Below are 24,254 nucleotides of genomic sequence, written 5' to 3' on the forward strand. Positions count from 1 at the left end.
TGTCAGAGTGGCGATGTGCGCTGCAGGTTTTTGGTGCCTGGCTTCTCAGACACAGACTTCCAGCCTCTGGGTGGATTCAAACCACCAGCCTCTGGATTAGCAGCCAAGGGCACTGCCGCCTGTGCCTCCCGGGGACTCCTGGCTCCAGTGTCATGGAATCTGGCCCCTCCTCTCTGGCTGGTCTCCGGTCAGAGCTGGCCTGGCTGATGCTGGTGGACTCTCCATGTGTCTGTGTCAAAGTTGGGCACTGGTTGGCGGAGGGCCGGCCCCATGTGCCTCCCTGCCATGCCTGCAGTTGGTGGCTACCAGACAAGGGATGGGGGCTGGTCACCACCCAGCAGGCTAGCTCTGGCTTGTCCAAATGGTGACCAAGATCCAGGGGCAGCAAAGGGCAGACGCTTCAGTGTCTGTGCCTCACGAGTGCCACCTCTCACGGCCAAGACATGTCACATCACCATGTCCAGTCAGTGAGGGGGCACAGCCAAAGGGCATGGACATGAGGGACACGGGCAAGGTGGGGTCCTCTTGAATCCTGCACGCCACCCCTGTGTGAGTGTCAAATTACTACCCATCACGGGACTTCAGATGGTACAACTTGATTCTCTCATGGCTCTGAAGGTCACACGTCTGAAATCCAAGGTGTCGGTGAGGTGGGCTCCTAGACTCAGGTGGCTCTGAGGGAGGGTCTGTCTGTCCGAGCTCCGCTCCCAGCTTTGGTGGAGGCGGCCATCGTGGTGCTGATCCTGGGTTTTTAGCTGCATGGCTGCCTCTTCACGTGACCTCATCTTCTGCGTCTCTGTGAGTCTCCCCTCTTCTTATAAGGACACAGCCACTGGACTTAGGTTGCGGCTGTTGTTCCAGCTCCAGCGGCCTTGCCTGTAATGGAATGAGCGCTGCCCGTCCCGTGCCATGTTTGTGGCTGTTAGTGTTGTGACCTCTGTGCCAGGGCATCTCACGGAGTGCGAGGCCCACCCTAAACCAGGCTGATCTCACGTTGGGATCCTCAAGGTAATCCAACCTGCAAAGACCGCATTTCCAAATAAGGCCCCGTTCTGTGGTTCCGGGGGCTCTGTTCTACCCCCTAAACCCAGCAGTGGGGAGTCAGTGCCCTGGCTGTGCCGTCCTCACCCCAGACCCACATCGGTTACCCTCCTTTCACCCCTCTCTTGGCCTGCGTATCTGCAGGACATGGCTGGTCAGGAGGCGTCAGGGCTGCATGTGGCCGAGCCAGTGTTCCCACAGATGTCATCAGGCCTGGGCAGGCCAGAGCCTGGGTCCTGAGAGCTGCTGGCATTGGTGGTGGGCAGAGCCACCAGCAGGTCAGAGGTCAACCACAGGGCAGCAGGGGTGGCGAGTCCCGGTCCCAGGGAAGAGGCTGTCTGGTTCCAGGGGAAGCTGGACTCGGCCGCACAGGGGATAGATGTTGGACCAGCTGGAGAGGGACAGAGCTGTTGTGGTGAACAGGCCTTCATCACAGAGCTCGGGGGACAGAGTGGTGTTCCGAGGAATCACTCCGTGGCATTGGGCTACTGGACTGCCCAAGCCCTGGATTGCCACTTGACAGGTGAGCAGGCATCGGGCGTCTGGAATGTGCCCCAGTGTCTGCCATGGCCACCTTCAGGTGGTTGGTTCTTCTCGCCCGTCCATAGAGACCTGGGGCATTGTAGACGGTGTGACTCTGATCTTCCTCCCAGTCTGTGGGGTAAGCGTGAGCCACAGAGCAAAGGGCACCCCCACCACACAACCTTCAGAGCAGTGTGTCCAATGCCAGAGCCAGGAGACAGAAGCCAGGAGGCTTGAGATGGATGCCTCTTACAGGCAGTCCTCGGAGATGTCCTTCCAGCTCACCACAATAAAGTGAAGACTGTGATTAAGTGGGTCCCACGCATGTTTTGGTTTCCCAGTGCATAGAAAAGTTGTTTCCCCTCTACTGTGTCTATTAAGTGTGACACCGCCTAATGAAGAAATTTAAAGTATTGTGAGAATGACCAAAATGGGACATGAAGTGAGCCCGTGCTGTTGGAAGAATGGCGCTGACAGACTGGCTCGATGCGGGGTCAGCACAGACCCGTTTGTGAAAAACGCAGAATCGGTGGCGCGCGATCAAGTGCAGTGCATGAGACGAGGTCTGCCTGTGCTTGTGGGAAGGTGGCGGCCGAGGTGACCGAGGTGTTTCCGCAAGTCCTCCGCTTGCCCCCTCTGGAAGCGCCTCCACACACTGACTCCAGAAACAGGGGTCTCCAGGGTGCTTTTCAAGGCACAGCCGCTGAGACGTGGCCTCCCGGATGAGACCGCCTGCGTTCAAGCCTCCCTCTGTGGTTTTCTAACTGTGGGCCCTGGGCAAAGGCCTCCAGGGCCTGAAGTCTAGTGTCTGTCCGTAAACACTGGCGGCAGCCGCCGCACCACAGAGCCGCTATGAGGACACAGGACCGTGCGTGCTCGGTGCTCAGCACGGCACCTACTTTGCAGTAAGTGCTCGGTAACGGCCCTGCCGTCACCATCACCCCCGGCGGCTGCAGCAGATGGGTGCACAGAGAGCCCGTGTCAGCTGACCTGAGGAGCGCGACCGCCTGAGCGACACCCACCCATGCCGTCCGACTGCCCCAGAGGTGCACGGGCACTTGTGGAAATGGACAAGGAACTATGGCACAACCACACACGTGGGAGCAGACGTGTGGGGCCGGCTCCCTGGAGCCGGGGCGGGAGCTGTCGTCACAGCCCTGTTGTGATTCTAGGAATGACGTGTAGGGTGGGGAGGCGCTGAGAACACACGGGGGCTGGACGAGGAGCCCCCGGGTGCGGAGGCGCTCAGGGAATCCCGTGGCCGTGACAGTGGACGTGAGCAGACCGCAGTCATGAGATGGCTCAGGATGGACACGCTTGGTTCTGCTGTGCATGGGGTGCCAAGTGTCAACTTGACAGCAATGAACAGCCACAACCATAAACACCTGTCGAGCGAGTGAACCAACCGATGGACCAACAGAGTGACTGATGCGTAAGGGTGTCAGTGCCCCCTGGGAAGCCGCCAACATGTCCCTGCGTGGTGCCAACAAGTGGGACCCGGGGTGGCCTCTTCAGCACCCACGAGGACCGAGATGTAGAAACAGGGGGCGGAAACTCCTGGGTAGAGAAGAGAAAAGGGACCCTGGTGGCACAGTGGTTAAGCGCTTGGCTGCCAACTGAAAGGTTGGTGGCTTGAACCCACTCGTGGCTCTGTGGGATGAAGGCTGGTGACCTGCTCTCGTACAGAGGAGCCTCGCAAACTGCACAGGGAGCGCCACCACGTCCCATGGGTTTGCTATGAGTCGGAATTGACTTGACAGGCTCCAACAGCAACTACGTGAAGGAGAGGGAATCAAAGGGGCCATGACAGGGTCCCACAGAGGAAGTGCTGGAAGGCAGGTGCTTGGGGCGGTCTCTCCCAGCCCGCTGTTCGCCTTCTGAGTGCAGACTCGACACAAACACCCCTGGGCTCGTCTGTGGACTGCGGGATGCTGGGCGCAGCGGAGGCCCGCCCCCCGCCCCATCTTCCTACCTTGCACGGGTGCGAGGGGCTCGTACACCACCCGGTAGCCCTGCAGGACGCCGTTGGCTGCCGCGGGCTCGCCCCAGGACACGTTGAGTGTGGTGGAGGTGACTTCCGAGAACATCAGGCAGCTGGGGGCACCAGGAGCTAAGGAGGACAGGACGGCTGTGGCCGCAGCCCCTCCGGGGCCCAGGTGCGCCACGCCTGCATGTGCTGGGCCTCCGCGGGCAGGGCGCGCATCATGGTGTGTGGCTCCAACTCAGGCCAAGTCGAAACGCCGGGGCCCAGGATCACAGACCCCCAGAAGTTCCCATGATTGATCGGAAACCCAGACCCTCCGGAGAAGAGCCGAGAAAATGCCGGTGTTTAAACTCAAGAGGAGAAACAGCAGGCATAAAACTGAGCCTTGGGGAAAGCAGGACATGGGATGCTGCGTGTTGTCCGGCAGCAGCGGGCCTCAGAGGTGCTCCGCAGGCACTTCTGGGCAGGGGGGTGGCTCTGGGATGGGCGAGGCCTCCCCTCCCCTCCCCTCTGCTCTCCAAACATCCTTAAAACACATCTCCAACCTAACCTCTTCTCACCTCCTCTACCGCCGTCTCCTCCAAGGCCCCATCCCAGGCACAGCCTCCAGTTGGTCCCACTCTCCAAGCCCTTACTCTCCCCTCCACTCCCATGCCGTCTGCTCCCTTCCTCAGGGCCCGCAGGTCTTAGGGGCACAGCCGGGCCCCTCCCTCTGAACCCTCGCCAGCTCAGAGAGGTCCTGCTCGCCTGGGGGTGGGGGAGGAGGCCCATGACCCCCCAGCCCCGGAGGGGCCCTCCCGGGGATGGCAGCCAGGTGTGCGGCCGAGGACAGCCCTGGCCGGCTCTCTGCCAGGCTCGGTGGGAGGCCTCTGTCTGACCACCTGCTTGCAGCCTCTCCGTCCCAGCAGCCCTAAGAAGCTGAGACCCCGGTGCGCCCAGAACACGCGTCCAACCGAGGCCCTCAGAGGACGTGCGTGGCCCTCCTACCCGCCTGATGCGTCCGCCCCGGCCGCGGCGCGCTCGTCGGCCCGTCCCCGGCGGCGTTGAAGGCTGATATGCTGACCAGGTACTTGGTGTGGCTCGTTAGGTTCTTGAGTTTGAGCCCCGTCTCTGGGAGGAATAGGACCCTCATCTTTTCCGTCTCGTTCTGGCTGTCAGCCTCCCAGTAATAGACCTGCCAGACGGGCAGAGGCAGGGGTGGCGTTACAGGAGGGGCCAGAAGCGGAGGCGGCCGGGCGGCAGGTCGTGGTGCGCGGAGGGACACCGTGGTGACCGAATCGACGGCCCAGAGGCCCAGCGGTTCTGAGCTGGGCGCCTAGAGTCAGAGCAGTGGCCGGTTACAGACCACGCTGCCGCTTGGGGACCTGAGGACACAGGCACCTACCACCTGGGTCACCAGGAAGCTGCCTTTTCTCCTGCGGGGTGAGCTCTGGGGGTGCCTTCCACTGTGGCCCCTCCTGGAGAGAAGGGAGAGCCCCAGCGTCTGTCCCGACCCCGACCTGACGTCCACCCTCTGCATCCCCATTCCGTCCAAAGCCGACATCTAAGTGTTCAGTCCACAGGCAGGACACACAGGCAACGAAACACACCACGTTCCCGGGTGCTGGGAAGCCTCTGTGCTCAACACGACCGTCTGGCTTTTGTGCGCTTAGGGAGAGCACTATGGCCCCGCGAAGGCCGGAGGACGCCGCGAGGACGGCCCCTGCACACAGCTAGTGGCCACTGGCGACGCTGCCCGAGCCCCGCGTTGGCCACGCGAACCCTGTCCCACGGCAGCCCGTGGGAGCAGCTTGCTGCCCATCAGAAGACGGCGGCGCCTCCTGCAGGCCAGCGCCCCGCCACGTCCATCGCCACTCCCCAAACGCTGGCCCGGGGGGGTCCCCCGTCCGCCCACTGCGCTGCCCCAGCTGGGGCTGCGGCTTGCACAGGCCCGGCGGCCTTGAGATCAATATCCAAGTTCAATGTCTGTGCCATCAGGGAAATGAGGAGAGAGAGTGGGCCGTACACAAACAGCACCTTGCCGGGGAGCAGGGCTCTCCCAGTCTCTGCTGCGTCACCTTGTTCATCACTGTAACAGCCCTGCCTGGGAGGGAGGCATTCATTTGCATAAAACACCCACAAAAATCATGGTAAATGGACATTTAATTGGCCCAATAGTCACGAGGTCGGGAGAGCCCACCGGGTCTGAAGACCAATCAACTAAGGCTCTAGCAGCCCAGACAGGGCCATTAATTCTGGAGGAGGGAGCTGGCATCTCCCACAGGGCTGTTCTGTGGAGCCCGGGGCTCAGGGCCCTTGGAGCAGGGGTGTGTTTTGCGGGGGGAGCCAACACCCCTCTCTGTGAGAGGGCCCTGGTCCTCGGCAGATGGACACCTGCGCCCCAGGCTGCCTTCTTTGGCCCACCACTAGCACGTCTTGCTGACCGGGTGTCAGGCCCTCGGGGGAGGGGTCACTGTAAGTCACACTCCACTGGTCCACACACAACAACACGCCTCAAGGAGTTCCCGAGGGGTGCAGCGGGAAGGGCTGGGCTGCCTGCCGAGAGTCGGCAGTTTGAGTCCACGCACCTGGCGCTCTGCCTCCGGTAGCACTGCCGTCGGGGAAACCCTATGGGCGGTTGTACTCTGTCACACGGGGTCGACAGAGTCAGAGCAGACTCACGACACCCACCAACAGCAGCAGGAGGTACCCGAGCTCCCAGAGGGCACGGAGCAGGAGGGTCCCCAGCCAGGCCACGTGAGCCCTGCTCCCGTGCTCAGCACCTTGTTCCCTGGCCGCCACCCACCCTGCCTCGCTCCCCCCCACCCCGCCCTCCACGCTGTGTACTTGTGATGGGGACACCGGAGGGCGAAGTCCGCCTAGGGGCAGCGGCCACGGGGGCCGGGCTCCCAGCCTGCATCGGGCTCTGGGCCCGCACACGGCGACCTGCCACGCGCACCAGCTTGCCTTGTAGCCTTGAATGTTGCCGTTCTGGCTCTCGGGGGGCGGTGGCTCCCACGTGACCTCCAGCTGGCTGGCGGTGAGGGGGCTCACCCGCACGCTCTGGGGGGGCATTGCCGGCGCTGTGGAGAGAGCAGAGGAGAGGGCTGAGGACCTGACCTCGGGGCCCCCTCCTGCGGGTGGCAGAGCGGCCCCGGGAACTGACTACACTCGCATCCCAGCCCGGCGGGCTGCCCGGGACCCTCGGACTTTCTACCCAGGGGCCCTTCTGGGAAGGACCGTGTTCAGTGCAAGAAACAAAACACACAGGATGACCAAGAGAACCAGCGTCCCTGACACAGTGAGCAGGACACTGAGGGTGAGGGAGGAGGCCAGGGGCACAGGGTGCCGTGAGTTTAGAGCCAGGAATTGATGCAGGCTCATGGTGCCCGTGTGCGTGGGAGACCACTGCTCCTCACGGCCTTCTGGTTTGTCAGAAGGACACGGCCAGCCTGTCCTATGAGATGCCTGGGGACACTGGAGGGCCAAGTGCCTTGTTTGTCGGCAGCTGAGCACACTCACTGCCGGCACCCCCACCCCGGGGGCTCTGAGCCTCGATTAGCCCCTGAAGTCAGCCTTCCAAGCTGCCCTGGTAAGCAGTGCTATCTTGGCAGCAGCTGTGGTTCAGGATGAGGACATCCTGGTGTCTGTGGAAGTCACTCACAGACACTGAGGGCAACACTGTGGCTTGTTACCACACTCACTGCAACCAACCCTCATGCCATGGAGTCCATTCCGACCCACAGCGCCCCTAGAGGACAGAGCGGAACTGCCCACAGGGTCTCCAAGGCTGTCAATCTTCACAGAAGCAAAGCCCAAACCACACCCACTGCCGTGGAGTCCATTCTGACCCACAGCGCCCCTAGAGGACAGAGTGGAACTGCCCACAGGGTCTCCAAGGCTGTCAATCTTCACAGAAGCAAAGCCCAAACCACACCCACTGCCAGCAAGTCAATTCCGACCCACAACGCCCCTAGAGGACAGAGTGGAACTGCCCACAGGGTCTCCAAGGCTGTCAATCTTCACAGAAGCAAAGCCCAAACCACACCCACTGCCAGCAAGTCAATTCCGACCCACAACGCCCCTAGAGGACAGAGTGGAACTGCCCACAGGGTCTCCAAGGCTGTCAATCTTCACAGAAGCAAAGCCCAAACCACGCCCACTGCCGGTGCTGGGCACCCCAGTGGAATGTGAAGCTGCCCTGGGCCCGGATGCCGGCCTGGTGCCCAAATCCATTCTTGGTGGTGGTGACGTTAAGGCCATTCTGACTCACAGTGACCCCATGTGACGAGCAGAACTGCCCCAGAGGCCTCCCTACGCTGCCATCCGCACGGGAGCAGATCACCGGCTTTTGTGCCTCCAGCCACCGTGGGTTCTAACCCTGACCTGCTGGTTAGCACTGAGCACTTACCCACAGCATCACCAGGCTCCTCCTCGTTTGTTTATTGGCCTAAACTGGTGAGATCAAGCAGTCCTTGTCTCTGGAAGACGGCCCGGCCTGTGGGCTCTCAGGACCGAATGACCTTCAGAAGTGACCCTTGCTGCACGCCCCCGCCCCACATTCGGCTCCCACCCCCCGTGTGGAACAGGATGGTAATTAAGGCCCACTCGGCCTGACACTGACTATTCATTCTGTCCTAACTGTGTGGATGCCGTGTGATCACTGCCCACCCTGCCGCTCACGGGGATGTTAATAACCCACGCCAGGCTGTTGTGCAGATGCCAAGCTCATTATCAGAAACTCTTATTTACCGCTCCATTAAACAACAGAATCACACAGAAAACAATTCAATCAAAACTAACTGGAGGAATTTTAACAGCCCCATTAATAACCCAAAACATAAATAAAGTTAATGTCTTCTGCATGTTTGCCATCGGCAACTCTATCGCAAAATTACTGTTGTACAATTAAAACGTGAGCGGCAAAGTGGAGGCGGCCATTACCCCGTCAGTCGGGTAAAACCGTGTGCGCGTGCCCCCAGCCCCAGCTTTCCCTCTCAAAGGCTCGGCCAAACCCAGCACCAGGGCAGCTCGGAGGAAATGAGGGTCCAGCGAAGTCCACGAATGCTGGGCTGCTGTCCTTGGGTGTCAGGGAGTTAATTCCAGCCCCTGGTGACCCCACATGACAGAGCCGAACGGCCCCACGGGGCTTCCGGGGCTGTGACCTTCAGGGGAGCTGACCGCCCGGTCTCTGTCCTGAGGAGCCACCGGGTGAGTCTGAACGACCAACCTTCAGCGTAGCAGCTGAGTGCTTAACTGCTGTGCCACCAGCGCGCCTTACGAGCTCTGGGCAACACCCCAGAACGGGGTTACGGCCTTCTCACCAGGCCTGATGAACCCTGGAGAAAGCAAGCCCACATACCAGTCCCAGGCGGTGAGTGGCACTGCCGTCCCACGCCCCCACATGCCCACACGGAAACACCCATACACCCACCAGCTACGCTGCAACAACACTGTGGGTGACACAGAGATTTCTGACAACGACAGGCAGGGACATGAGGAATATTTAGAAACACAGAGCATGCGGTTTGCAGACTCAGCTCCTGTCCCTGGAAGCGGCTGGGTTTCTGCCCTACACATGGACCTGGTCCCACGCAGCCGGTGCTGGGGGCAACCCCAGGTGGGACTCCTGTTCGGCGCCAAGTGAGTTCGGGTCGGGAACCAGTGGTGTGTCTGAGAGGCACTGCCGTTTGGTTCTCCCACCTTAATGTTGTGGTGGCTGGTGGTGGCGGGTGCCGTCCGGTTGATTCTAACTCACAGCCACCCCGTGTCACACAGGAGACATGCCCCACAGGGTTTTCTAGATGGTCATCTGTTCTCGGGCAGATGGCCAGGGCTTTGTCCTGAGAAGCCGCTGCCAGAGTTCGAACCACCAAACCTTCGGTTAGCAGTTGAGCGCTTAACCGCTGCACTGCCGGGGCTCCCTTTGTGGCGTACAGGGACGCAAACATCAGCTCGGGTGCTCACGATGCACGGGTTATTTCTGAGTGGCATTTCAGCCTGGCCGTCCTGACATGTGCCCACGCAGACTGACTACAAACAGCATGGAGAGGTGACGTGGACAGGACGAGGATCATGGGGCTCCCAGCCAGGGAGCCACCACACCTTGGAGCGAGACCTCATCTAGGACGTCCCAAGGAAGCTTATGTGGGCTCTGGGGGGCGCCCTGCACCTGACAGCAAGAGTGGGCTCCGGAGGCTTCCATGGGCCAAGCAATGGCCGACTGCGTAACTGCTGACATCAGCTGTCGATGAGCCGGCCAGGACTCACGGCAAGTCCGCACTCAGTGGAACAGAATGCAGCCAACCCCGCGATCGGTTTCAGGTGGGACCGTCTGTCTGCTTTTCAGAAGTGGGTCAGTGGGGCTTTCTTCCTGGCCTGCCTTTGTCTGGAAGCTGCACTGAAAGTGTCCAGTGTTTCCCATTAGGTGTTTCCTGGAAGACGGAGCAGCTGGCTCTTACGTGGTGGGAGGATTTGACCACGTGACACAGGCTGGAGGAGCCAGGGCATTGTGGGTGGTGGAGATGAAGGGGTCACCCTCAGAGGGGTAAGGAAACAGGTGTCTGTTCGGGTCACAAGTGACCGGCAGTCACCCTACTGCCGCCAGAGCTGCCCTCCACCCACGACAGCAGAGTGGGGTTCAACTCCAGTTTTTGTAACCCTCCGATTTTTCATTTGGGTAGAGCAAGGATTTTACTGTCACCGGCGGCTCGGTGCTCATGTTTTAATGTCAGGAAAGAAGCATTTGCTGAGATGATTTTCATCAGTTTGCTTTAGTTACATGGACACTGTCCTGTGCAGACACACTTCCTGATCTGCTGCTGCAAACAGGAGACAGAACTCTCTAGAGCTGTCCACCCTCTCAGCAGTGGCAGCGGCAGTGGAACCGAGTGACCGCACATCTGCTCTCCGGGGCTGCGGATCCGGGGACAGGCTCCAGGTCCCAGCACTTAGGCCCTGCGCCTTCTCAATATGTGGCTGCAGGGAGTGACTTGGGCTGGCTCCTCCAGCCATGGTCTTTGTGACACCCACCAGGTGACTGGGTGGAACTATTCAAATGTGAGGTCCTGGTGGCCACCAAGGGGACTGACAGCTTGTGAGTAGTGTCAATAAGGTCCCTGGCACCTTGTGGGGTGGGCCATACTAACAAGGTGTAGGGGACTCTGATATGGGACAGGTTAGTGTGGTCCTTCTGCTGGACTTAAAGTGAGCCCTCCTGGACGCAGAAGGGGGCTCTCACTGCCATCAAGAGAGACGTGGAGCCCGTCCTTGGGCCCAGGTCCCTGTGCTGTGACAGCAGAGAGACAGCAGACAGTGGGCAGCAGTGGCAGTGGCAGTGGAACGAGTGACCGGCACGAGACAGAGAGGTGGGCTTGCAGCCCACGGAGCGAGAAAGTGAGTGCCTTTGGGCAGGAGGTTTGCTGGCCGAGTGGGGCGCACCTAGGTCCCTTATCAGCAGAGCTGAAAGGGCTCTGTAACACTTGCTGGGGCCGGGCAGAGGCCAGGCCGAGAAGCCAAGGGCCAGAGAGACGTGCCTCTGGCTGAGGGGCGACTGTCCTGATGGAAGAATTGTATCCCAAGTGTCCCTGAACCTGAGTTGTCACCTGTTACTTCCCTAATGAACCCATCATCGTCTGTGAGTTCTGTGTGGCCACTGTAACAAAATATCAAACCCAGCAGAGAAGCAGTGAGAGTCGTGGGAGGGACGGCAGGTGTCAGATTTGGTGAGAAGGCTGGTGGGTGGTGGCATGTCTGGCCTCGTAGGCATCGGCCTTGGGCTGCTGATGGTGACTCAGTCTCCCCCTCATGAGGTTAGAGGAGCTCAGAGGAGGAGGCCGCCCCCACGCCCTTTCTTCAGCCCAGAAGGGTGGGGTAGCCCGATAGCTCTGCTTCAGGTCAGCTGGGGACAGAGGGCAAGGGTGCGGTGGCAGAGATGCCAACAAGACAGGAAGGGGCAGACCCTTAGCAGGTCTCACATCTGGGCAAGAGTGCCACCCATACTAACGAGGGAGCCTTGGCCCTGCTGTCTCCGGCCAGCACGCCCAGGCCACCCAGGGAGGCCCAGCACTCGTCAGCCCTGCCTTCTGGAAACTTCTGGTTGGGGGCAGAGCATCTTGGGAGACATTTTAAAGTACTTTCTTAGAAAGCTTACAACAGACAACTCCAGGTGAGGATATCATAGTTTGTCTCTGGGTGGCACAGATAGTTTGCGCTCAGCTACTGACCAAAAGGTTGGCAGTTTGAAGCCAGCTGGGGGAACTGCAGTGCAGAAGAAAGGCGTGGCAATCTGCTTCCATAAACATGACAGCTAACAGACCAACCGGGCCGCTGGGACCAGAGGACTCCCTGAGACCACTGCCCTGAGATGCCATCTTAACCTTGAACCAAAACTATGCTGAGGTCACATTTCAACAGGAAAGCAGAGTGACATACAGAATACAGCTATTACCTGGAGACTGGGGCTCCGCGGAAAGCTGGGAGTCCAGAAGGCCAACAATTCACCCAAGGCAAAGATGAGAAGACAAGGAGACAGGACCACCAGAGTGCAGGGAACGGGACAACCAGAACTCATTGAAAGAGATGCTGACACTGTGTAAACGCACTGACTGTCATCGATCGACGTGTGTGGGAGCCGTCAAATGGGAACCTCACGTGCTGTGCAAACGGGCACCAAAAACTCAGCAACATATTTTAAACAAGAAAAGACAGTTAAGGGCACCCTACGGTGCTCACTTCCACCTTTTAACACAGGGGTCACCATGGGTCAGAATTGACTCAATGACAACGGCTGTGGTTTTGGCTTTGAAAGGCTCAGGGACATGGATCACGTGGACCACAGTTGCCCCTAATGCCCCTTCTCTCCAGAAACCTGAGGACTTCGGAAGCTGCAGGCAGGCGGTAGGGACACCCGCTTGCTGGCTGTGGGGATGGTGGCAGTTCCTTAACGTCCGTGTACCACAGTGACAACGGCCTCCCCGACAGAGCCTTCTGTCAAGTCTGCTCGTCACTGGCCCACCGTACAGATGGGAAAACTCAGGCCCGCAGAGACCAAGCCAGTGGCCCGGGTCACACCCTGCGGGTGTGTGGATTCAGGCTCGTAGTCACCCCGGCAGGCCAGCTCCGAGTCTCCCCTCCCAGCGGGGCTCCTGGGGCTCCCCACATGCGCCCTTGTTGTTTCCTGGTGCCAGCCCCGCTCAGAGCAGCTGCATCTCACTCTTGTCGCCTGTCCCCCTCTCCAAGCTCCACCCCCATCACAGAACCAAAGACAACCCAAAAACAGCTGCATGAGAAAAATCAGGAAACTGGGCCGAAAACCACTGAAAAACTGGGTACATTAAAGCAGGGCAGTGTGCCCCCAGCTCCAGGAACGCTGAGGGGCTCGGTGGGAAAGCCCTGGACACGGGGTTTGCACACCTGGCTCTGACCTGTGAGTCCAGGCATAGTGCCACGCGGCTTCCTCTCTCTGAGCCTCGGCATCATCAGGTACAAATGGGGGGAGATCAAACTTCAAGGGGCTTTGAGACGAAAGGAGGTAACTCAGGTCGAGGGAGGCACGGCCCAGCAAAGAGCAGGTGCCGTGGAGGGGAGCTGAGCACGGTGTGCGCTGTGAGCTCGGTCCCCTGAAGGTGTGAGGCCTGCTGTGTGTCGTCCCTGTCCAGGGAGGGGCCGCACCACTGGTGGGGTCTCTGGGCAGTCATGCCACATGGAGGTGACACGTTCCAATATTACTTTTCCCCAGGGAGGTGGCGTCTGATGTGGTGCCCAATGGTCCCACCTTCTGGAATAAATGCCTGTGTGAAGCCCCCCCCTGGGAGCATGGGCTGAACTCCTGGCCTGTGGGGTCCCCTCCTCATGAGGATGGGCTGAACCCCTTGGGCTTGGGTTCCCTGCCCTGTGAGCATGGGCTGACCCTGGTGGGGTCCCCGCCCCGTGAGTGCGGGCTGGACCCCCTGGCCTGTGGGGTTCCCACCCAATGAGCGATGAGCATGGGCTGAACCCCCCAGCCTGTGGGGTTCCCTCCGATGAGTGCAGGCTGAACCCCCTGGCCTATTTCTAACAGAGATTATGGAGCCTCTGTGACCAGGCTGCCAAGAATTGAGTCCATCTTGGTGCCCTGTGTCCTCCCACACACGCTCTGAGGAAGCCAGCTGCCATGTTGGGAGCTGCTCTGTGGAGGGGCCCTGGTGGCAAGGAACTGGGGAGGCCTCTGGGCAACAGCCCATGTGGGGCTGGGGCCTCTGGCCCACACTCCACGGGGAGCAGGATCTGCCACCACATGTGAGAGAGCTGGGACCTGTCGGGCCTTCAGATGACACGACGTCCCTAGGCCAACCCCAACTGCAGCCTCGTGAGAACCCTGATGTTGACAACCCAGGGACAGTGAGCCCAGATCTCCGACCCAAAGGGCTGTGGGGTCAAAGGCAGTGAGTGCTGGGGTCCCTGTGATGCAGCACGGGGCACCCAGTGCCCCCCCTGGGCGGAGCTCCTTCAGACCACTGCGCAGACGTGCTCCCTGACGCTCTGGGCTCCCAGGCTGGCCTGTGAGTCAAGGAAGGCTTCAGAGTGGGACGCACGGGGGACCTAGTTAGGTCTCACGCTCTGTGTCACCAGAAAGGGCTCTTCTTCTGGCTGGGCTCTGGTGTCGCCCTTTCCATAAACGGTGGAGCGCACAGGATGGAAGTCAAGTGTTAGCCCACTTTACATGAAATACGTTAGATGACGTCTCACCATCCTTGCTTCCGGGGGCATTCTGGCGGTATTTTTCCAAGCCGGACTTGTTCGTTTCTCTGGCCTCCATGCTATCTTCCATACTCTTCGCCAACATGGTAATCCAACTGCATCAGTTCTTCCCTGGTCTTCCTCACTCGTTGTCCAGCTTTCATGTGCGTGTGATTGAACACACCCCGGTCTGAGTCAGGCACAGCCTAGGCCTCCATGGACATCTATGCTGGGCTCTCAATAAATGCCCTTCACCACTCGGGCCAGCAGTGGTGTCCGTTTCTACTGCACACAGCACTGCTGACTGGCTCAACACCTGAGGCCGTGGCCATCGGAAGAGAAAGTGCCCGCAGCATTTCCAACTCTGTGACCTGCGTTCAATTAATGACCTAGAGGCGCTCCGGTGGCACAGGGCCTAGGGCGTCTGACTGCGAACCAGAAGGTTCAAACCCACCAGCCGCTCTGCAGAAAGAACACGGGACAATCCACTTCTGCAAAGATTCGCTGCCTTAGAAACCCAGTGGGGGTCGCTGTGAGTCGGAATCCGCTCGATGGCAGTGATTTTGGGTGTTTTTTTTTTTGGTTTAGTAATGGGATGGCTTTATTTGTCACTAGGGGGAGCTAAGACAGCTGGAAACTGTTACTTTTCTCTCCTCCCGACCAACAGTAATTTTATGTTTGGAGTGCTCAGAGGGAAGGCGGAACCCGCACTCCACGACAGGCTCTCATCCTTTAACAAACACACAACAAACCGACAGTTTCAAGTTACTCCTCCTCCTTCAGAAGCAACGTGTATGTCAACATGACCCACACGCACCGAATGCCCACAACGTGGTCATCGCAAACCCTCCGCTCCGGGTCCTTCTGCTTGTCCTCTGTGGTATAAGAGACAAGCTCCGCGGGCACCTGGGTGGACGTCAGGACCAGGCAAGCTCTGGTTCTCTGTCCTGAGGACCCAGTGAAGGGCCTCTTTCTGCGAGGCAGCATGGCCCTCCTCTGTCGTAAAGTTAAAGCTCTCAGCCGAGCCGGCCTCTCCACCCAGGGCCCAGGAGCCCTCTGGACTCCACCAGTTCCATAAGTCTTCAGCAAAGGGGGTACACTTGACAGGAGACACATGGCCATGGAGTGCCTGGTGGCCTGTGTCACTGTGGCCTCATGGGCGGTGGCCTTTCCCACCCAGGGCTTACCGGCTTCACCCACGAAGACCTCCACGGGGGCACTGGCGGGGCTCTCCCCAATGATGTTGTAGGCAGTCAGGATCACCTCATAACGCCTGTATTTCTTCAGATCTGCACGATCAAAGGAGACAGATGTCAGTATACCCCAGACACCTCACAGGCTTCCCTCACATGCCCACCAAGGGGTCCTGTCTTGCAGGCGTCCCTCACACCTCCCCTGTGAACACACCCACTGAGGGGTCAGTGAACCCCAGGGGGGCCGGGGAGTAACTAGGGTCTTTCACAGAGACGGCTGGTCCAGGCTGGACCCTGCACACAGGAATGTCCCTGCCGTCCCAGGTATCCATCAGGCCCTGCACTCTGGGTAGCACAGGGAGCCATGGACAGGCAAACCACGGGGCTATCCTGGGTGGTTCCAGATACCACAGTAAAGCCGACATGGTGGTACAGCGAGCACGCATGTTTGGGTTTCCCATGCCTATGAAGTTCATGTTCACACTCCCGTGGCATCTCTCAAGTAAGTGTGCAACAGTGTGACAAAAAGGTCTGAAATACGAGAATGGCCAAAATGGGACAGCGACGCAATGTGAGCTCACGCTGCTGGAAACATGGCGCAGTGGACTTGCTCTGTGCACGGATGCCACGGACCTTCAGTCTGTGCAAAACATGGTGTCTGCGAAGTGCAGTGAAGTGTGGCGCCATCAGGCGAGGTGTGCCTGTACCCAGACTCAGGGCAGGAGCCAGTGGGCAGGACTCGCTCCTCAACTGAAGGGTTTTGATCAGAGAACCTGGTGGGGGCTTGCCCGCTGCCCCAAAGCTCCCCTGAGGAGTCAGACACCTGGACCTTGAGGACATGGGGTGGTGGGCTTGCCCGCTGGCCCAGAAGGGCCCCATAAGAGTCAGAACGTGAGAATGTGAGGCTGGGTGAAGAAAGCGTCACTGAAGTGCATGTGCAAAAAAACCCGTGAAATGTGTTTTATTTTAATAACATGTTATTTCATTTCATTTTTCCAGGGGTTAGAGGCAGAGGGAACAGGGAATGGGGCCACCGGTCCCCTGGTTTCCCGTTTCCATCGCTCCATCCTTCCTGCCCCGTCTTGCCTCCATAGCTTCTCTCTGGGTAAACGCTGCCCTTTGCCCTTTCGATCTTGATGGGCTGGTCATTCTAAGGAGTGTGCCCCTCCCTGGTGCTACCGTTCACCTTATGGGCCTATCATGTGGCTGAAAACTGAGCCACACAATAAAAAACTAAACACCAAAGTAAGAACACCACTCCAGGCCATTGGGTAAGAACACCACTCCAGGCCATCAGGCAAAGGATTGACAATAACTAGTATTGAGACATTCAGTTACCCACTTGAGAAAAATTATCAAAACCCATAGAATTAAGACCCTTTACAGAAATAAGTCCATCTATTTAAATAAATTCATCTCTCATTTATGCCTGGCTCATATGCAAACAGAGGAAGCAGGAGGGTCAGGGATGGGAGGAGGATATGGAGTGTGTGGCTAATTGTCTCCATGGACAACGGCTTCCTTTGCCACGAGACTGGAAGAACCGGATGGTGCCCAGCTACCATTCACTACTGAACATTTTGATCAGAGATTCCATAGAAGAATCCTCATTAAAAGGGGGAAAATGCAGAATAGAATTTCAAATTCTCATGGAATCCAGACTTTCTGGAGCCAAAGAGGCTGAATAAACCCTTGAAACTACTGCCCTGAGATAATCTTTAAACTTTAAGCTAAAACTATCCCCTGAAGTCTCCTAAAACCAATGGTATTACTTAGCTAGGGGAGAATGCCTGCCTTGAGCACCGTGCACTTCGAAGAAGCATCTACACAGGTTAAAATAGACAACAGCAACTTGAAAGGTTAGACAGGAACCTCAGGGCAGTGAGTCTACGTTCCGGGGAGGAACCGCTCGGAACAGGCGGGTGAGAACAGCTGTACAGGTGGTAGACTGTGGTCAGTGTCACTGAACTGTACACGAAGAGACGGCTGACCTGCTGCGTGTTTTGCTGTGTACCTTTCCGCAACAACAGGTTATTTTAAAGAAACAACACATATACAGCAGAGTCAGTGGAGTTCAAAAACTGGAAACAACCGTGTCCGGGGAGCGGGTGAGCATAAAAGAACCAGGCTTAAGGAAACTTCTATACCTTGACTGCCAAGCAGTAGTTACAAAATAAAAAGGAGGTGGGTACAATGTTGACAGAGATCCCAGAACGTTCTGAAATCAAAAATGGCAACCGAGCGTGCAAAAAAGTTTAAGTAACAATACCAGCAAATGCTGTTTTGACGAAAGCTGAGCTGTGACACGCACACATATCAGCAAAAGGGAAGTCCCTAATACTTGTCCTGCCTTATTTAGATGTTTGGTATTTTGTTCATGTCCTGGTTCCTAGTGCCGCTCTGACAGGAATAGACCACAAATGGGAGGGCCTTAACAAACAGGAGTTTACTCTCTCACAGTCTGGAGGCTTTAAGTCCAAATTCAAGGTGCCAGGCTCTAGGGGCTGGGTGAAAGCCCCTCAACCTTGGGGTCCAGCTCTGCCTCCTGCTCCCGGGCCACTGGAGCTAGAGGCGTTTCTTCACTCAGACAGCTGCTGGCTGCTGAGGCTGAGAAGCAAAGGTTGACAAGGAAAAAGGCACAGTCCCGATGTGACCACACCACACAGCAGGGCACTAACTTAAGTCCACTGTAAGTCCCAAGGTCGGCAGAGCATAGCAGGCTGCTGAGCAACGACATGGCTACATGCAGGGTCCAAGCGTGCCATAGGCCAGAGACCATTCCACAAGGCTTCTGCTTAAATACAGGAAGCAGACCACATTCCCTAAGGCAGCTACTCAGCTGCTTGTGGTAGATCCCACCATGGAGTTGATTGCCAGTCTCATCATGGGGAATAACTACCACCCGCTGCCCAGCCACTCAACCAGGCCCAGCCAAGTCGACACACAAACATAACCACCACAGTTCATATGGGTGTTTTTGCATTCATTTTGACTTTTTAAAGTACTGCTTTAAAATGTTATTTATCGGGGCGGGAGGCCAGTAACAACAGAAGGACAAAGCCCCGGGAGGCATTGAAGAAGACAGGCGTCAACAAAGCAGAGCCTGGCTTTTCAATGAAACGTCAGGGGAAGAGAAGAACCGGGCAGACGCGGATACGGACTCGCACCGGGTGGTGGGCCCAGGTGCGGGTCTCCGCCCACAGACACCCAGAGAGGAACGGACCCTCAGGCTGAACATTGGGGGGCTCCCCTGGCTGGCACCGCCTCACGGTGCCAGTGCGCACGGTGGCTCGGCCTGCTTTCGAGCGCTCCCTCCGCGCGCTCAACAGTTTGCTCAACCTGCTCCCAGGTCCCTCTGCTCCTGCTGCCGAGGTTGCGGCCAAACCACGGCTCCCCAGGCTGGAGCGCGGCCTCGCTCACTGCACACAGGGAGGTCTCGTGCGCTCTCCCGGCTGTGAGTCTGAGGAGGGCAGACTCGGGGTCCACGGAGACATGCGGCTGAGTGGGCTCGGAGCGCCCTCTTTCATGTGCTATCACCCGGGCTCCAAAGCTGCCTCGAGACCCGGCCAGGGACCGTGGCTACGACCTGTCTGCGTGCTCCGCCACGTGCAGTGAACAGGAAGACAGAGTGTGGGGGCACGGGAACGTGGGTGCAAGGACTGAGTGGGTTCCCCCAGACTCCGTGTTGTAAATCCTCCTATCCCTGCGGCTGTCACCCCGTATGGGAATAGGATTGTCTCTGTCATTTTGACAAGGCATCAGTGTGTCTTCAATCAGTCTCTTCCGAGCGATAAAAGGCGTGGGTTAAAGGAGCAGAGATGGTTGGGAGAAGACACATGCCCGCCACGTGGAGCCCACCAGGGAGCCAAGGGCAGGTGCTGAAGGGAGAGGAGGACTGGCCCCCGGAGCCGACGCCCTATTTCAGACTTCTAGCCTCGAGAGCCGTGAGAACGAGCATCTGTTCGTTAAAGCCACCCTCCTGTGGTGTTCGTTACAGCAGCGCCAGGTGACCAGGCCCGTGGGAGAGTGACACAGGGACAGCGGAGGGGACGGCTGTCCACCGGTGGCATGTCTGTCACAGCAGCGGGTGGGGACCCAGACAGTGGGACAGGGGACCGAGGACCGCAGAGGAGGGCTGGTTCTGGGGAGCAGAGGAGAGGGCAGCCCTGGGGGGAGTCCTGCCTGACCTGGGCAGCGAGGAGAGGGGGACTAGCCCCGTGAGGACCTCCGTCCAGAGCAGGGCCTCGGGCAGGTGGAGCTTCTCGTTCACTGCCCCCCATCTGTGAGCCCGGCCAAATTATCGGCATTCAATCAAGTCAGATTAGGGGGTCCCTCCTTGGTACCTGGAGCCCATCCCCGTCCAGGAAGCCAGGCTTGGGATGAACTCAGAGGCCGCCAGAGAGGGGACCTTGTGCACTCTTCCTTTTTATCCCAAACCGAAAAGACCGGGATCAGTACAGCCCTGTCCCCAGCATCTGTTTCCAGAGATTCCCATCGCTGCCAGCGGGACGCTCCCGGTATCTGACCTGTGAGCGGCAGAGCTGGTAAAGGGGTGGGGCAGGTGCGCACTTACGCGTTAATTCGTACGTGGTGACCGTGGAGCTGCTGTTCACTGTCTTGAAGCTGCTGTGGGCTGTCGGGCAAGCAAAGCAGACAGCGGGTTACCATGGGGATGGCCCGAGGGCGGGGTACCTCGAGGCCTGGCCCCGCCTCCTTCCCGGCCCCACACCCGCCCAGGGAGGTGATGTGACTCCATAAAGCTGAAGGGGCTGGTTCTCGTGGGGAGGTGGGACCAGTGCAGGGCCAGGAGAGAGAGGAATCGGTTTCTCCTTGCTGTGGCATTCGCACCCACGCTCAGGGACGCCCTGCTCTGAGTAGGGCCAGCGGACACCAGTGGCTGCCTGGCCACCAGAGGACAGGGTGTGCAAACGAACAGGGGACAGGGGACGTTTATTCTCCCCCATGCTTTGGTGCAAGGCCAGTGTCCACTGCTGCCACCCCCCGTGGTGTGGGGCTGTGTGGGCATGGCCACAGAGCCCGGGCACCGCACAGCCTCCATCGGCACCTGGGCTGCAGGCAGACCCTCCAGGCCCAATGGAAGACGTACGCTGCCACCAAGTGGCTCTCTCGCTGCCTCAGGCCAAGGATGTTGCGTGGCAGAAGGCATTTTCTGTGCCCCCATTTGGGGACATAGGGAAATGGAACTGTGGTCACCATCCTTCTGAGAAAAGGAGTGGGAGAGGTTTGCCAGGCCACCAGGCGGGGATAGTCTCAATGGCAGCGAAAGCCACTGTTGGGGCGTGGGTAGGCACCCTGGGGGAACTGGCTGTCCCGGAGCAGGGGAGCCTCGGTGCCCACTGAGCCTGCCCGTCCACCTGTGGGGACCCCTGCAGACCCTCCCTACAGGGAGGCTGCCCCTCCCACCCTCAGGAGGCCTCCAGGTAATCAGAAGAGACCCCGCCCACACACGTCCCAACCACTGACCTTCCTGCCCGAGCCACCTGGCCCGCGAGGGGGATACTGCTCACCTGTGAGCTCAGCCCTCAAGGCCGACGGGTTTTTCACTGCCTTGGCCTCGGCGCCAGGCCCAGCCTCGTACTCCAGCTCCCGGTAGTAGATCCGGTACCCCACGAGGAGGCCGTTCAGGCTCTCGTCCCGAGGGGGCTGCAAAGACAGCACACAGCTCAGCCACGCCAGGAGGCCCCCGATCAGCCGAGGAGAGGCTGGGCAGGAGGGTCCCGAGTCTAGTGGATGGTTTCCAGCGTTTAAAACCCAATGGGCATGAGTCAGAGGTGCGGAGAGATGTGTGAGGGCGTCGGTGGGGCAGGCGGCACCGTGGGGCCACTTTCCAGGTTCTCTCAGACCTCACGGGTGCTAGGGCCGTGCGTGAGCACGTGTGTGGGCGGGTCACCCGTGAGCACACGTGTGGGTGTCTCACCCACACCCAGTGGAGGAAGACTGTGGCCTGACACAGCCGTGTGAGGAAGCCGCCTACCGTGTGGTTGCCCAATGCTAACGGGGCTGTGGGGCTTGGCTCTGGGCTGTCCGTCAGCTGGCCCTGCCTCGTTCCTTGCACTCCCCGGCCACCTCAGCTTTGTGGGCCCTCACTGACCTCCTCTCATACCAAGTCTCCCCACTCTGCCTAACTCAAACCAACAGCTGGAACCCCTGCTGTCCCTCCCTGTTAGCAGGCACAGCAAGGGCCAGCTGGGCCCTCTTGTCAGTCAGTTTGTCATTGTGCAGTGGCTGGTTTCTTCCCTCTAATCCCCCCACCCCATCCTGAGGCCCCCCAATCCCAATCCCAGTCTGCACCCCCCTGAACCTCAGTATTTATGACTCTTTGCTTAAAGCTGGGGTTGCGACATGGTCTGCTTTCAGATCTCCCCCCCAGGGGTCCACAGAAATGTTTTTAAATAATCGAGTCAGCTTTCAGGAGTTCCCCTCACCCTTTGAAAATTGGTTCCATACAAACAGAACTTAAAATTCCTAATGGAAACCAGATTTACTGATCTGTTGAGACTGTGGGACACCTCCCACCCCAATCTGTTGTCTGGAGGCAGCTTTTAAGCCTCGAACATGTCACAAAGCATCTGTGAACCCAACAACACTCTGGTTCTTGTGACGAAGACGGTTTGCCTGGGCCGTGCGCTCCCGGAAAGAGTGATGTCTATGGGACTTGCTGGACAACAGTTAATCGAAGGCCCACATGAGAACCTTAAGGGGCAGAGAGCCTAAGTTACCAGAGGTGAAATGCTATGACAGGGACAATGGTGACATAATGAGAAGTACGTCACCACCGTCCATGGACCGCCTCTGTAAGGACAGTTGAACAGGTGGCTGTTCCGTTGTGTGTATTTTCACATTGGTTCCATATGTCAGATTCCATTTGGTTATTTCTTTTGTTTTATTTTTGTTGTTGTTGATAATATGCGCGGCACAACGTGCATCACCAGCTTCGACATGTACAAGGCAGTGACCTGGATCCCACTCTTGGGGTTGCACAGCCATTCTCGGCACCCATGCAATTCCTGCTGCCACCTGGTGCAGCGGCAGTGTTGGTACGAGTCCATCCATCAGGTATGGTGATGAGGACACAAATCTGGCCCGTGTGTGTGTGAGCATAACTCACCCATGCACATCTCCTCATGAAGAGCTGAAGGGAGTTACAGGCAATTTCCCACTTCAACTCACATACCAATATTTTTATTGGCTACCGTGAAGACTTAAAGGCCTTGTTTTGTAAGGCTTCCTTCTTCCAACACATGAAGACACAGTATGAGAAAGCGTGTTTAACTCCCTTCTGAAAAGAAGTGCTGGTGGCACAATGGTTAAGCACTTGGCTGCTAACCAGAAGGTTGGTGGTTCCAACCCACCCAGCAGCTGTGAAATCCAGCAAGATCCCAGCCTGGGGAACCCTGTGGGGCAGCTCCACTCTGTCCTCCAGGGGCACGTGAGGCAGAATCAACTCATCAGTAGTGGGTTTGGTTTCGGGTGACGCAGTGGATAAACGATCGGCCGCCAGCCATTAGGTGGATGGTTCCATTGCCAGCTGCTCCACGGGAGAAGCAGCTGGTGATTGGCTTCCGCAGATTGCCTTCGAGTTGATTTCGACTCAGTGACCGCGTGTACAACACAAGGAAACACTGCCTGGTCCTGCCCATCCTCACACTTGCTGCCATGCTTGAGCTCCTCATCACAGCCACCGTGTCAATCCATTCTGAGGAGGGCCTCCCCCTCGTTCACTGACCCTCTAGTTTACCAAGCATGACATCCTTCTCCAGGGACTGGCCCCTTCTGACAGCATGACCAAAGTAGGCGAGACGAAGTCTGGCCATTCTTGCTTTTAAGGAGCATCCTGGATGGACTTCCTCCAGGACAGATCTGTTTGTCCTTCTAGCAGGTCCGTGGTACATTGAATATTCTTCAGTATGGCTCACAGCTCGACATGAAGAGAACAAAATCCTCACAGCTGGGCCAATAAGCAGCATCACAACGGATTCAAATGCACCCATTCTTCGGCGGTCTTCTTGATTCACTGTACATTGTTGTTGCCATTGAGTCAGCTCCGACTCACAGCAACGCCGTGCACAGCAGAAGGAAACACACTGTTTGATAATTTCCACCATCTACTGGGTCGCCTTTCTTTGGAATGAGCACAGGTGTGGCTCCCTTCCAGTCAGTTGGCCAGGTAGCTGTCTTCCCAATCTCTTGGCATGGACAAGTGAGTGCCTCCAGCATGGCATCCGTTTGTTGAAACATCTCCATGGTTATTTCCTCAATTCCTGGAGCCGTTATTAATCAGTTCCTTGGGTGCAGCTTGGACTTCTTCCTTCACTATCATCGGTTCTTGATCACAGGCTACTTCCTGAAATGGCTGAATGTCGACCAACTCATTTTGCTCCAGTGGCTCTGTGCCTCCCTTACATCTTCTGTGGATGTTTCCTGCATCATTCAATACTTTGCCCATAGAATCCTTTGGTATTGCAACCTGCAGCTTAAATTTTTTCTCCAGTTCTTTCATCTTGAGAAATGCCAGGTGTGTTCCTCCCTTTTGGTTTTCTAACTCCAGGTCTTTTTACATTTCATTATAATACCTGTACTTTGTCTTCTCAAGTTGCCCTTTGAAATCTTCTGTTCAGCTCTTTTATCTTGTCATTTCTTCCACTCACTTTAGCTGCTCTCTGTTCAAGAGCAAGTTCCAGAGTCTCTTCTGACATCTGTTTTGGTCTTTTCTTCCTTTTTTAATGAACTTTGGCTTTCTTTACGTGTGATGTCCTTGATGTTATCCCACAACTCATCTGGTCTTCAGTCATCGA

The 24,254-nt window shown here is 57.8% G+C and overlaps 1 protein-coding gene across 1 annotated transcript in view; it reads right to left on the reverse strand.

Moving 5' to 3' along the window:
- Window positions 1-24,254, reverse strand: part of SDK1 (sidekick cell adhesion molecule 1) — a 661,119-nt gene that overhangs the window by 42,477 nt on the left and 594,388 nt on the right. Inside the window, exons 33-38 of the mRNA XM_007942892.1 lie at window positions 20,967-21,102; window positions 20,012-20,071; window positions 15,433-15,534; window positions 6,494-6,609; window positions 4,535-4,721; window positions 3,536-3,673 (exon numbers count right to left, since the gene is read on the reverse strand). Coding sequence (XP_007941083.1) covers window positions 3,536-3,673; window positions 4,535-4,721; window positions 6,494-6,609; window positions 15,433-15,534; window positions 20,012-20,071; window positions 20,967-21,102 — 739 coding nt within the window. The remainder of the gene's footprint in view (window positions 1-3,535; window positions 3,674-4,534; window positions 4,722-6,493; window positions 6,610-15,432; window positions 15,535-20,011; window positions 20,072-20,966; window positions 21,103-24,254) is intronic.

The sequence above is a fragment of the Orycteropus afer genome, unplaced genomic scaffold, assembly GCF_000298275.1.
Source record: "Orycteropus afer afer isolate SDZICR_OR568_19922 unplaced genomic scaffold, OryAfe1.0 scaffold00006, whole genome shotgun sequence".
Classification (NCBI taxonomy): Eukaryota; Metazoa; Chordata; class Mammalia; order Tubulidentata; family Orycteropodidae; genus Orycteropus; species Orycteropus afer.